At 56.9% G+C, this 13,468-nt stretch overlaps 1 protein-coding gene across 1 annotated transcript in view; it reads left to right on the forward strand.

The window, feature by feature from the left end:
* Positions 1–13,205, forward strand: part of TFEB (transcription factor EB) — a 48,820-nt gene extending 35,615 nt beyond the window's left edge. Inside the window, exons 2-9 of the mRNA XM_012640813.1 lie at positions 6,165–6,393; positions 6,470–6,724; positions 7,408–7,488; positions 9,076–9,196; positions 9,289–9,345; positions 10,256–10,331; positions 10,910–11,057; positions 12,049–13,205. Of these exons, the coding sequence (XP_012496267.1) occupies positions 6,187–6,393; positions 6,470–6,724; positions 7,408–7,488; positions 9,076–9,196; positions 9,289–9,345; positions 10,256–10,331; positions 10,910–11,057; positions 12,049–12,528 (1,425 nt within the window). The 5' untranslated portion in view covers positions 6,165–6,186 and the 3' untranslated portion in view covers positions 12,529–13,205. The remainder of the gene's footprint in view (positions 1–6,164; positions 6,394–6,469; positions 6,725–7,407; positions 7,489–9,075; positions 9,197–9,288; positions 9,346–10,255; positions 10,332–10,909; positions 11,058–12,048) is intronic.
* Positions 13,206–13,468: the final 263 nt, after the last annotated feature.

Genomic DNA, 13,468 nt, shown 5'->3' on the forward strand with positions numbered 1-13,468 from the left:
GCCACCCATGCCCAGCTAATTTTTTATTTTTAAATTTTTTTGTAGAGACAGAGTCTTGCTATGTTGCCCAGGCTCTAAGAGACATTTCTATACATAATTTTACAGGGTGATGATCAGATTTTTGATACAATTTTGTATCCTACTTTTTGTCACTTGACATACCCCCTGTGTTATTTGTAAATGTAACATTCCATCAGCAGGGACATGCCATAATTTATTTAACTATCCTATAACTGGACATTGAGATTATTTTCGATTTTTCTCTATATAATGTGAAGTGCATCTTTATGCATAAAAGCCTTTTCTGCAACTAGGATTACTTCCTCAGGCTAGTGAATAATTTTTTTAAGTCTTTGACACATACTGTCAAATTGCTTTTCCAAAGAGGTTGTACCAAGGTATGCTCTGGCAGTTGTGTTGAAGGTACCTGGCACCAAAGGCATTTTAAAATTGTAGACATACTTGGGGGAGGGGTAGCGTTGGTGAAGGTAATTTGCTTAACTCTTCTTTTGAACTATTTAAGGTCTGCCCTCCTTCTTATGTGATTATTTTTTAAAGAGAGTATAACACATACAGAAAATTACAAATTGTTAAGAGAGGAGCTGCACAAATGATTATGAACAAGACACTCTTATGACACCAACATCCGTATCAAATTACAGAACACTCCTAGTCCCCCACCCGCTAAGCCATCCTCCTGTCTGTCCCAGGCATTTCCCCAAGGGAATTAGAATCCTGACTTCTAACACAGTAGATGCGTTTTGCCTGTTTTTGAACTGTATATACGTAGAGCGTGCTGCATGCATTTTGCTGGCTTCTTTTGCTCACCATATGGCTGCGAGAGTCATCTGCGTTTTGTGCAACGATAGTGCGTTTGCTGTCATGGCTGAATAGCATTCCGTTGTGTGGATGGACCACACTTCTTTATCCATTCCTCTTTCGTGGACATTTGGGTGGTTTCCAGTTTTGGCTCCTATACATGGTGCTGCTGTGAACATTCCAGTATATGTGCTTTGGTGAACACACGGATGCTTTTCTGTTGGGCATATGCGTAGGAGTGGGGTCGGTAGGTCATGGGGTAGATGCGTTTTCAGCTTCCTGCTCCAGTTTTTAAAGGATCATCTAGAGGGAAGTTCAGGCCCCACAAGCAATTGGAGGGACCTGCCTTAGCAAGAGCAGCTTGGGGGGCACTGCATGAAGACTGTGTCCCCACTGAGGGCTCATGCCTGGGGCTGTAGGGGAGGGCTGGAGCCTCCAGCTCCAACTGGCATGTGGCTGCCGGCCCTGGCTCTGTGCCTCCGCTGGCCACTCAGCGTCCTCACCCAGGGTCCTTGGCTGACCTAACAACCAATGCACTGAGCAGAGCAGCACTTGGGCCAGACTGGGTGGAGCTGGGGGACACCTTCCCCTTGGGGACCCACCTTTGGACATGACTGGAAGCCAGGTGGGCCCCTCACAAAACCTAGAAGCTGTCCTGCTTCCTTTCCCCCATATTAGGAGAATCACACGTGTAGCATGGAGTCACATCCCAGAGCTAGGTGCTTCATCAGTGGAACGAGAAACTACAGAAACCCCTCTTTGCCCCTCCCCACTCTCCTCCCCTGTGCTAACCACTCTGAACAGTTTAGGGCGCTGGGGGAGCCCAGCAGAATAGTGAAAGATGGTGGCTGTGAACCAGCCTGCCTGGATCAAATCTCCATTCTGCTCCTTATCAGCTGTGTGACCTTGGGCAAGGTCCTTCACCTCTCTGTGCCTCAGTTTCCTCGCTGAAAAATGGGGACAGTAAATAGTACCTCAATGGGCCATTGTGAAGAAAAAAAATGAATTAATATTTGAAAAGCACATCAGCCAGCCCCGATCCATGGCAAGCATTCCATAAGCACTCAGCTACCGGCGTTAGGATCCTTCTAGTCTTTTCTGCACATGTACCCATTTCCTGCCTAAATGGGCTCAGGCTGTACATTTTATTCTGCAGTTTACCTTTTCCACTCAATGCTATATCTTTGTTATCTTCCTTCCTATATCTGAGGCTTTTCCTGTTCTGGAGTCCTCTTTATCCTTGCCTCTCCCTCATGGAGGCCTGTCATTTCTCCCTGTCTCTCCTCTCCCTCTGTCCACATCTTCCCTCAGGAAAAGTTCTGACCAGTTGGTTTATACTAAGGTGTAAATGACTGATGGGGAGGCTAGAAGAAGCCTGCTCCAGCCTTGCTCAAAGGAGACCAGGATCCCCCCGTTATCAAATGCCTAAGGGCCTGTGAGGTGACTTCCACACGCTCACTGTGTCACCCTGAATCTTCACAGTGGCCTCATGAGGCAGGTGCTGTTATTGGCTGCACTTTACAGAGGAAGAAAGCAAAACACAGAGAGGTTAAGTGGCTTTCCAAAGTCACCCAGCCAGTACAGGCAGTGAGTCTGTTAGACTGCAAAGCTCATTTTGGTCATGACTAAGCTGGAAGCCAGACTGAGCTGAGGGCTGAGGCAGAGTTAGCTGAGAGGCTCTGGGTGGGCAGCAGTGGGAGGCAGCTGGAGGGTCTGGATGGCATGGATGGGGCTGGCCGTGCACCTTGGGAGAGGCAGGAATTCTCTGGGGCGTCAGACCCCTCCGCTGGGGAGGAGGGGAGAAGGTTCTCCAGGGAAACACCTTGTCCCTGGTGTCTGCATGCAGTAGGCACTCCAGGCCCCTGGTGTCACTGATTGCTCGAATGGTGGCCCCTTTCCAGGCGTGGTGAGTCTGGACGTCTGGGTGGTGGAGAGGGGCCTGAGGCATTTTCGTTCTCGCATGTCCCTCCTCTCAGTTCTTCCTGGCTAGACTGGCCGCCGGGGGAGGCTGCGAGTGGCTCGTCAGGCTTTGAGAGTGAGCGGGCGTGCGTGGGGGCTAAGGTGGGGAATTAGCATGTCCTGGACCTCCCCATCGCCCTCGGATCCCCTCAAGTCCCTCTCTTAACTCCACGCCCATCCCACCCAGACCACACTTGTGGCGACCCAGCCTGGGGACCAGGGCAAGGGGGGAAGGCTGAACTCTGCTGGCAGAAGCAGCTCTGTGGGGTGTGACAGCCCTGACAATGACGGGCTAGAGAGTGGGAAAGCCTCACTCTGCCCTGCCTGCCAAGCCACCCTGTCAGAACGCACGGGACGGGCTAAGGCTGCTGACACTCTCAGATGCAGACACCTCGCCATTCACAATCATCTGACATCCCGTCCCAGGAGGAGGCTCCCACAGATTCTGGGCCGGTGGTGGGGCAGGAGGTCCTGAGTCCATTTGACAGATGGAGGAACTGAGGCTGGCCCAGCCGGCAAGAGGCTGAGCAGGCCTAGCACAGTGTCTCCTCACAGCAGAGCCAGCTCTAGCTCAGGACAGGCCGGGCACCCAGCCCTTTGTCAGAGAAACAAGGGGCTCGTTCTCCCCCAGCCCTCCCTGTGCCGGCTGGCACTGCCAGGCCCGGTGCCGATCCCTCTCCTCCCCGCCAGCCAACTGAAGTCAGATTGTCCCTGAGGGGGAGGGGCTGCACAGCACTATGTGTAGGGGGTGCAGCTGCGAGGGGGCGGGCCAGGCTGGGGTCAGAGCCCGTGGGGTCTGTAGGGCTAGTGCGTATGGTGGGCAGTGTGCAAAGACAGGGATACCCCTTGCAGGAGCACAGGGAAGGGGGTGGGCGAGGGCATGGGTGGAGGCTGCAGCTGTGTCCCTGCTGCAGGATGGAGGAGGGGGTGGGGAGGGTGTCTGCTCCTTTCTCCCTGGGGACGGCCCTGTTGGGAGCTGGGCAGAGAGACCCATGGGGCTGAGGCAGCCCCTTCACTGATTCATGGCCTAGGGGGGCAGAGAAGGACAGGAGGTGAGGTGAGGGCCACCGTGTGCTTTCCCACCTTGCAGGGAAGCCACCCGTGGCAGGAGCCCAGGTTGGGAGTCAGGTGCCATGGGCTCCATTCCCGACCCTGGACCAACCAGCCGAGCAACCTGGGACAAGCTTCTGCCCAGCTCTAAATGGAGACCCTCTCCTCCCCATCGCGGGCTCAGGGACCAGCCCCCCTGGGACTAGGTCCCAGCTCTGTCCTCGCCGTGAGACACTTAATCTCCCCGTGTCTCTGTGTTTTCTGTATCTATAAAAGGAGGAAAATAATCAAAACCACCTCGTAGGGCTGTTTGAGGTGAAAGTGTTTGGAACATTGCCTGACACATGGTAGATGCTCAAATACATGCAAGTTATTGCTTCTATGATCTGGTGATTTTCGCTGAATATTTCCCAGTACTTTTCACCAGTGCTAAGTCCAATATCCAGCATTGGCTGGAACATTTCAGCCTGTGCTGCTTTCCACCAGAGGGCTGGGGCTCACTCTCAGGAGCTTGGGACACAGCTCTGGCCCCTGGTCCGTGCTGGTCCGTTCACCCTGCCTGTCACGTGCTCATCCGTGTCTCACGCGCTAAGCCTACCAGGTGCCGTGTGCTGTGCAAGACATATTTTCATGTAACACTCCCACCAGTCTTCTGAAGTAGAAACGGTTTACAGATGAGGGAAGTGAGAGGTTAAGTGACTTGCCCAAGGTCACACAGCCAAGAAGTGGCAGAACTGGAATTGAAGCCCAGATCTACCTTGTTCGAAAGTCCTTGCTCAACCACGAAGTCGAACTGCCTCTTGTAATATCCCCAAGATAGGACCCTCCAGCCCCTGCAGGACCCTCACGGGCACCCCCAGGAGCACTGCACCTCTCAGAGAGTCTCAGCCCATCCCAGCTAGAAGGAACTTTAGAAATCACAGGACCCAACCCTTTCATTCTGTGCGTGGGGAGATAGAGGCTCAGAGAGGAGAAGGGGTTTGCCCAGGGTCACTCAGGGAGCTAGAGAAGGCGTGGGCTCAGCTGTGGGACTTATTCTGCCCCGTCCTCCTACCTTCCAGACTAGGCTTGGAAGCCTAAGTCACACCTGTCTCACTGAGACCCGTAACAGATCAGGGCTGGTGTGCTGGGTGGCCCTGAAGTGGCCCTCCCTGCACAGGGTTACAGTTTCCTGTGGACTCGCCTGTCTCAGTTACTGACTGTAGGTCCGTGGACCCAGGGACTGCAGCGGGATCCCCAGTGCCTGGCTCATGCACAATGTTCATTCCTCACGTATGCATTCAGCACATACCATGTCCCAGGCCCTGGGCTAGAGGCCCGAGGTATAGCAGTGAATAGGACAGACAGCACGTCTGTCCTCAGGGGAGTTTGCATTCCTAGTAAGAAAGAGACAGACAATAAAATAACTAAGCAAACATGCAGAGTATTTAAGATGGTGATGAGTCATATGGAGGAGAATAAGAGGGAAGGGGCACAGGGAGTGGGGGTGTGGGGGTTAAGGGTTCTGCAGGTTTGACAGGGTGGTCATGGAAGGTAACATTTGATCCTTGGGGGAGGTGAAGGAGTGAGCCATGATGGCATCTGGGGAACAGCATTCCAGGCAGAGGGAACGGCAGGTGCAAAGGCCCTGAGGTGGGAGCATGCCTGGGCTATTGGAGAGATTGCATAGATGCTGGTAGGTGTGGCTGGAACAGATGGAACAAGAGGGAGAAAAGGGGAAAATGGGGTCAGAGGGGAGCACGAGGTGGGGGCAGGTCATACAGGGCCTTTCTGGCATGGTAAGGACTTCGGCTTTTTCTCTGAGTAAAGTGGGAGCCATGGAGAGTTCTGAGTAGAGGGAGGGACAGGATCTGGCTTAGGTTTTAACAGGATCCGTCTAACTACTGAGTTGCAAGCAAAATGGTGTGGGGCAAGACAGAAGGAGGGAGTGCGAACGTTAGGAGGCTCCTTCAGGAGTCCGGTCAAGACATAGTATGGGCTGGGCCCACAGTGGTGGCAGCGGAGGAGGCTGCAGAGCAGCATGTGTCTGATCTAACGGGGTCAGCATATGCAGTGAGACAGAGCGAGGAGTCGAGGTTGACTCCAGGAGTTTGAAGCTGACCAGCTGCAATACGTGAAGACAGAATCTCCAGCTCTGCTCCAGGAGCCAGAAGCTTGCATTCATGTCTCAGCCCTGTCACCGGCTTGCTCAGTGACCTTGGGCAAACCCTTTCCCCTCTCAGGGCTCAGTGTCTTCCCCCTCACAGTGGGTGCGATCCCACCTGTCACGGCCCCTCCCCAAGCCCTGGTGCTCTGCGGAGGACAAGGGCCTCACAGACCTGTCCCCGCATCCACAGGGAGCCAGCGCCGGCAGCCGCCATGGCGTCACGCATCGGGCTGCGCATGCAGCTCATGCGGGAGCAGGCGCAGCAGGAGGAGCAGCGGGAGCGCATGCAGCAGCAGGCCGTCATGCATTACATGCAGCAGCAACAGCAGCAGCAGCAGCTGGGGGGGCCGCCCACCCCGGCCATCAACACCCCCGTCCACTTCCAGTCACCACCACCTGTGCCCGGGGAGGTGCTGAAGGTAGGGCCTGCTCCGGCCTGTCCCCACCCCGCTGGTCCCAGCCCTCCCTAGAGCCCTCACCTTCTCCCCCTCCCAGGTGCAGTCCTACCTGGAGAATCCCACCTCCTACCATCTGCAGCAGTCCCAGCACCAGAAGGTGCGGGAGTACCTGTCCGAGACCTACGGGAACAAGTTTGCCGCCCATATCAGCCCCGCCCAGGGCTCCCCGAAGCCCCCGCCAGCTGCCTCCCCGGGGGTGCGGGCCGGACATGTGCTGTCATCCTCAGCAGGAAACAGTGCTCCCAACAGCCCCATGGCCATGCTGCACATCGGCTCCAACCCCGAGCGGGAGGTGAGTGAGGAGTTGGCCAGTGGCTGCTGCTGCTGCTGGCAGAGCCGGTGCCGGCTGCTGGGTTCCTGAGACGCCTGGTCTAATGGCAGAGGCAGGGGTGTTGTCCTCAGGGAGCCCCAGGCTGAGGGGGGACATGGTCATGTCCTTGGGGAGCCCCAGTCTGAGAGGGGACCTGGCCTTGTCCTTGGGGAGCCCCAGTCTGAGAGGGGACATGGCCCCATCCTTGGGGAGCCCCAGTCTGAGGGGGGACACGGCCCTGTCCTCAGGGAGCCCTAGTCTGAGGGGGGACATGGCCCCATCCTTGGGGAGCCCCAGTCTGAGGGGGGGACACGGCCCCGTCCTTGGGGAGCCCCAGCCTCACAGAGGAAACACGGTCCCTGCTTTTGAGAGCTCCAGTAGGGAGAAGCAGGAGGCTCATGCAGGACAGCCCAGCACACCCACAAAGCCCTAGGCAGAAGGTGTGTCAAGGAAGCTCCCTGGCCAGGTAAGAGCCGTGGCCTGGCCTTGGGGCCAGTGAGACGTGGACAGCTCCTCCCTCACTCAGTCTGTTTCCTCCTCCCCCAGAGGAGCAGGTTTGGGTCGGGTGGGCTCCAAGGTCCCTCCAGGTCAGTGGCTGTTTCAATGCCCCTTCCCTCTGCCCATCTCCCGGTGGGCCCTCCCCAGATGGACTTTCTTTCTTCCAGTTTGATGATGTCATCGACAACATCATGCGTCTGGACGATGTCCTGGGCTACATCAATCCTGAAATGCAGATGCCCAACACGGTACTCCTGGCCAGGCTGGGGTGGGTGTGTGAGGGGGGTGGGGGCAGAGGACCAGACTGGCTCTGAGCCCGAGAGACCTAGAGACAGATCCTCACCAGGCAGAGCCGGCATCTTTCTGTAGGTGACAAGGGCCCAGGGCCCAGCAGAATTATGGATCAAGAAGGATGTGCCTCAGCCTGTGTGCATCATGGGCCTTCAGAAGGCAGAGAGGTGCTGGGGCAGCTGGGGAGGCCTTCTGCATGGGGTGGGAGCCGAGGGAAGGCGCGTGGGGGGGGGGGGGGGCATGGGCTGTGTGTCCACAGGGAGGCCTGGAGCTGATGAGCTCCTCTGGGGATCTGGCTTCTCTCCCCTACCAAGCCCAGGGCCCTCCAGGCAAAGGCCTGTGTCCCTCACTCTGTGGGGCTAGTGACTGGGGCTGGCCTGGTCCAGCCGCAAGATCCCTTCCTCTGGCAGCTGTCTGGCAGCGTGACCAGTTCTCTGGGTCTCCTGGGCAGAGGTGAGGTGGCAAGTGGGAAGGCAGAGCTGGGCTTGGAATCGAGAGGCCTGGCTTCTGGCATTTGCTGTGACCTTGGGAAGTCCCTCAAACATTCTGAGCCCGTTTTCTCAACTGGAAAATGGGGGCGATGCTATCTACCCACAGGATCGTGGGAACATTGGGTGAGGCAAGAAATTGAGGGCAAGCCTTGCACAAGGCTGACAAGTGTTCCTGCCGGGCAGGTCGAGTCGCTGGTGCCCTGCCCCATGCTCCTCTGGAGGTCCTAAGCCTCCTCTGCTTACTCCTGCTCCTTTACCCAGATGCCGGCCCCAGCCCGTGCCACCGAGGGAAAGTCCCCAATTCCTGCGGTGGGGAGTCAAGGAGTCGATTCTCAATCTCTGCTGCCCTGGTGACATTGCTGGATGGCTTAGCAGGAGCTGGCTGGGACCAGTTGGGTCCAAACCTCCAGCCAGCAGGGCCAGTGAGGGCTGAGGGGGAAGGGAGGGAGGAAGGGAGGGTGCAAGTGTCTGATGGCTTTAGTAGTTCACGGTGGGGTGTGTGGGCCTGTGATTTGTTCTGTGTCTTTCTGTGGCAGGAGCTGGGAAGATCTTTCCAGAGCTCAAATCTTTTCCTGCCAGGTCTCTGCTTAAACCTCCACTGACTGTCCCTTCCAAAACCCCAGTGTCTTTGCAAGTCAAACAGGGCAACCCAAGACCCAGCCGAATCTCCCACCCTGCCCACAGCACACGGGGCAGGCCGCGCTCTGCCAGCCGCCCCTTCTGTGCTTGTCCCCCAGCCTGTAGGGCTTTTCCTCACGTCTCTGCTCAGGACTCCATTGAGTTCCACGCCCTCCAGGAAACCTTTCAGAAACTCCAGAATTGATTCGGCCTCCACCCTAGGCTTCCGTGATGCCTAGGGCCTAATCCTATCCGCACTTATCACTGTTTGATCCTCCTCGAGGGGAGGGGCTGCATCTCAGGCAGCTCTGCACTCTGCAGACCGTCAGGTTGTGTGGCTGGGTGAAGCGGCCCAGGGTGAATCTGATGCCCCTGGAATCCCAGGGAACCCCCATTCTTGGGATGATGGGTTCTTCTCCCTGTCTCACCCCACAGCTGCCCCTATCCAGCAGCCACCTGAACGTGTACAGCAGCGACCCCCAGGTCACAGCCTCCCTGGTGGGCGTCACCAGCAGCTCCTGCCCAGCGGACCTGACCCAGAAGCGAGAGCTCACAGGTACTGCCCCCATCTCTCCCTGTGCCCCGGGTCCCCTCCTCCTTCATCCCCACCCTGCGCCCAGCTCCTCTCTCCCTCTCCCTGGCCTCCAGATGCTGAGAGCCGGGCCCTGGCCAAGGAGCGGCAGAAGAAAGACAATCACAACCTAAGTGAGTCCTGCTCGGCCCCTCTCCCCGCCCCTGCCCGGCTCCCTTGCTGTCACCTTGGCCGGTCAGACAGCCACTCCCTGACCCACAGCAGTTCTAGGAAGGCTTCCCTACCCAAGGCCAACTGCCTTAAGCCCTCCCACTGTTGTAACTCAGTGTTGGCTGGTTCGATTTTGTTCTTTTCCCACTAGTCCTCTTTAGGAGGGGGTGGGAGAGGGGCTTCTGGGGCGGGATACTCATGAAACCCCAGTTTATCAGATTGTTTTCTGGGTTAAGGCATGGAACCTGGGCCACAGAAGAGTTCTGTGCAGTGGGGAAGAGTCCCACCCCAGGCAGCCTCGCTGTGCTAACAGCCTAAGCAGGGCTGATTCTGCCTCGCAGTGCCCTAAATTGCATCTGGCCTTTGCCCTGGCCCCCTCACCTCTGTAGAAATCCCAATCTTTTGGCTACCCTTTACTTCTTTTTTTTTTTGAGACAGAGTCTCACTGTGTTGCCCGGGCTAGAGTGCCATGGCGTCATCCTAGCTCACAGCAACCTCAAACTCCTGGGCTCAGGCGATCCTCCTGCTTCAGCCTCCCGAGTAGCTGGGACTACAGGCATGCGCCACCATGCCCGGCTATTTTTTTTTTATATATATTTTTAGTTGTCCAATTAATTTCTTTCTATTTTTAGTCGAGACGGGGTCTCGCTCTTGCTCAGGCTGGTCTCAAACTCCTGAGCTCAAACAATCCGCCCGCCTCGGCCTCCCAGAGAGCTAGGATTACAGGCGTGAGCCACCACGCCCAGCCTACCCTTTACTTCTTAGAAGGGCTAAATCTGAGCTGCAGGTTGCCCCTGAGGTGCCCCTCCCTGGGCTAGATGCTTCTCCCCAGGTGGGGTCCCCATCCCTCTAATTGCTCCCTATTACCTTTAGTCGAAAGGAGACGGAGGTTCAACATCAATGACCGCATCAAGGAGTTGGGAATGCTGATCCCCAAGGCCAATGACCTGTGAGCAAGTGTCTGGGTGGGAGGGTAGGGGCCCGGGGTGGGCAGGAGCTGACAAATACTATCTGTCCCCAGCCCCATGCTAGCTGCTAGGCTGGGAAGAGAATCTCTCCTAGAGCTCACCATCTATTTGAGAAAAGAAGATCCCTCACTCTCCCAAATCAGGAAGCTCAAGACAGATGAGCTTCTATCCTGGAAGTGAGGCTGGGGACGGGGGGAGTGTCCTGGAGGAAGAGTCATACTGGGAAAGTTTCCTCAAGGGCATTGGATTGGTAGATAGAAGAGAAGTGGTTGAGGGGCAGGAGTACTGGGAGCCCGGGGCAGGCTTGGGTTTGGGTGGTCTTGGGAAGGAGGCTGCACCAAATTGCTGGGTTCTGTGGGTGGCGGCAACAGAAGTCACCTGGGAGGGCCTATTCTGTGCAAACTGAGATCAACCTCCTCCACAGATAGGGGAAGGCCAGCTCTGGGCTTGGTGGGCAAGGCTGGGACAGGTGACATAGGCTCTGACACTAAATCAGAGGCAAAGACTTGGCCACTCCTCTGAGCACGCATCTCTGACCCTGCCTGGCCTGCTGCCGCAGGGACGTGCGCTGGAACAAGGGCACCATCCTCAAGGCGTCTGTCGATTATATCCGGAGGATGCAGAAGGACCTGCAGAAGTCCAGGGAGCTTGAGAACCACTCTCGGCGCCTGGAGATGACCAACAAGCAGCTCTGGCTCCGTATCCAGGTCTGGTCCTGAACTTGGACTTCTTGGGTAGCTCTGACCCCTGACCCTGACCTGGCTCCTGACCCCAGGGGCAGTCCTTACACTTCTGAAGTTGGAGACGCAGGAATGATGCCCATGAGGAAGGAGGATGTCTCAGTCAGGATGTTATGCTTTGCTGACAAACAATCCCTAGCACATTTAAAGCATCAAATACCAGCTGAGGTTCTCTTCTGTGAAACCCTCATTCTGGAACCCAAGCTTATAGGCACATCTAGAGCCGCTCTTAAAGCCACGTGTCACTCTTCAGGGGCCACATGTGGCTTCCACTTGGGCTCGACCGATGCAAGTACACCCCACATCCAACCTCCAGGGAGCAGGAAGTGCAGACCCACCGTGCGCCTGGGAGGCAGAGCGCGGAATCATTTGGTGGCTAGCGCTAGCAGTCACCGTGTGGCAAACCAAAGAACAAGGGCTTGGGAGAGTCAGCTCCACCAGCTGGGACGGACAGTTCTAGTCCTGGGTCTGTGCTGAGAGCCTCTTGTCCTCTTTGGACCTGAGGCTGGTCCCCTACACAAAGGACGATTGGACTACCACTTTTAAACTTTTCTGTTTCTCGTGGTAGATAATACAATTTACATTGAAATCTAACACAGACGCATTCAAAGTGAAAAATCAAAATTTCATGAAGGAACACTCATTCTTAGTAGATGCAACGTGTTCTGATAATTTCTATTCCAGTCTTGTCTAGACAAGTCTATTTCAACTAGGGAAAAAATAGGGAAAGAGCTGGTCAAGACTCAGTACAGCGGTTTCACAACCCACTAATGAGTTATGACTTGCAGTTTGAAAAACACTGGTCGAGACTCCGCAGCTACCCTGTGCTTTCTCCCAGCGGAGACATTTCGTGGCCTTGGGTGCCACGAGGGCAGGGCCAAGTGCTGGGATGGAGGTGTGGCCTGGCAGCTGGTGTCTATGGTTGTGTGCCCCCAGCCCTCTGTCTGCCCCCCTGCAGGAGCTGGAGATGCAGGCTCGAGTGCACGGCCTCCCCACCACCTCCCCGTCGGGCATGAACATGGCCGAGCTGGCCCAGCAGGTGGTGAAGCAGGAGCTGCCCGGCGAAGAGGGCCCAGGGGAGACCCTGATGCTGGGGGCCGAGGTCCCTGACCCTGAGCCGCTGCCGGCTTTGCCTCCCCAGGCCCCGCTGGGCCCGCCTGCTCAGCCACCGTCCCCATTCCATCACCTGGACTTTAGCCACAGCCTGAGCTTTGCGGGCGGGGATGACGAGGGGCCCCCAGGCTACCCCGAAGCCCTGGGCCCGGAGCATGGCTCCCCGTTCCCCAACCTGTCCAAGAAGGATCTGGACCTCATGCTCCTGGACGACTCACTGCTACCACTGGCCTCCGATCCCCTCTTATCCACCATGTCCCCCGAGGCCTCCAAGGCCAGCAGCCGCCGGAGCAGCTTCAGCATGGAGGAGGGCGATGTGCTGTGACCCTGGCTGCCCCTGTGCCAGGGAACAGGGGCCGGCCTGGGGGCTGGGAGGGCTGGGGCACCCCCTCCCTCCCTTCAGGCTGCACTCGTGTGTGCATTAGCCACCTGCCCTGCCTCACTACTCCCTATTGACCCCCTGTTTGGACTTAGTGCCTGCCTGGCAGCCTGTGGGGTCAGGAGAACCACCCCCCCAGCTCAGTGCCCCCCAGGGGCAGCCCTCTTGATGGGGCTGGGAGGGGGTAGGCCTTCACCTTGGCTCCAGGAGGTGCAATCATGAGGGGAAGGGAGGGGCAGGTGTACCAGAGGTAAGAAGAGGACTCCTAGTGGGGGCGTCCTATCTTCTGAGCCTGATCCCCTTCAGCACCAATGAAGGACACATTGGAGCAGAGGATTCCAGAAGCTCCTTCTCTGAGGCAGCGACTGGTCCGGGGGTGCCCAGGCCTGCCTTTCTGGGACTCAGATGGCAAAAAGCCCATCCCCCAGCCTGGTCCTCCCCCCTCCCAGAGGTGAGGTCCCACCCCCTTCGGTGCTAACAGCTCTCCACCAGGTGGTGTGAGGGTGGGGGTGGCCGGAAGAGAGGGAGCAGCTGGGTTCGGGTTAGAGTGTGGGGTCACTGCTGGAAGAGCAGCCCCCTCCAGACTTCCCACTTTGTGCCTTTAGTAAACACTGTGCTTTGTACCTGTTTGTCCTGTCTCTTTGGAGTGGGTCTAGGGCTGACAAAAACCAGCGATGATTCGACCCAATGGGCCCTCTTCTGGACTCGGGGTTCGGATGCTCCTTGAGGGGGTTTGGGGTGGGGGGTACAGAGAAGAGGGAATAAGCCCCTAGCCTGGTTCCCCCCAACTCCACCCTGCCCCAGGAAGCTGGAGACGCAGCCTTACTTCTGGGCCTGGGTGCTGATGGGGGCTTTGTCCCTCCTCACAGCCACAAGATGGCGCTGC

Source organism: Propithecus coquereli, unplaced genomic scaffold (genome assembly GCF_000956105.1).
Source record: "Propithecus coquereli isolate 6110/MARCELLA unplaced genomic scaffold, Pcoq_1.0 Scaffold158, whole genome shotgun sequence".
NCBI lineage: Eukaryota > Metazoa > Chordata > Mammalia > Primates > Indriidae > Propithecus > Propithecus coquereli.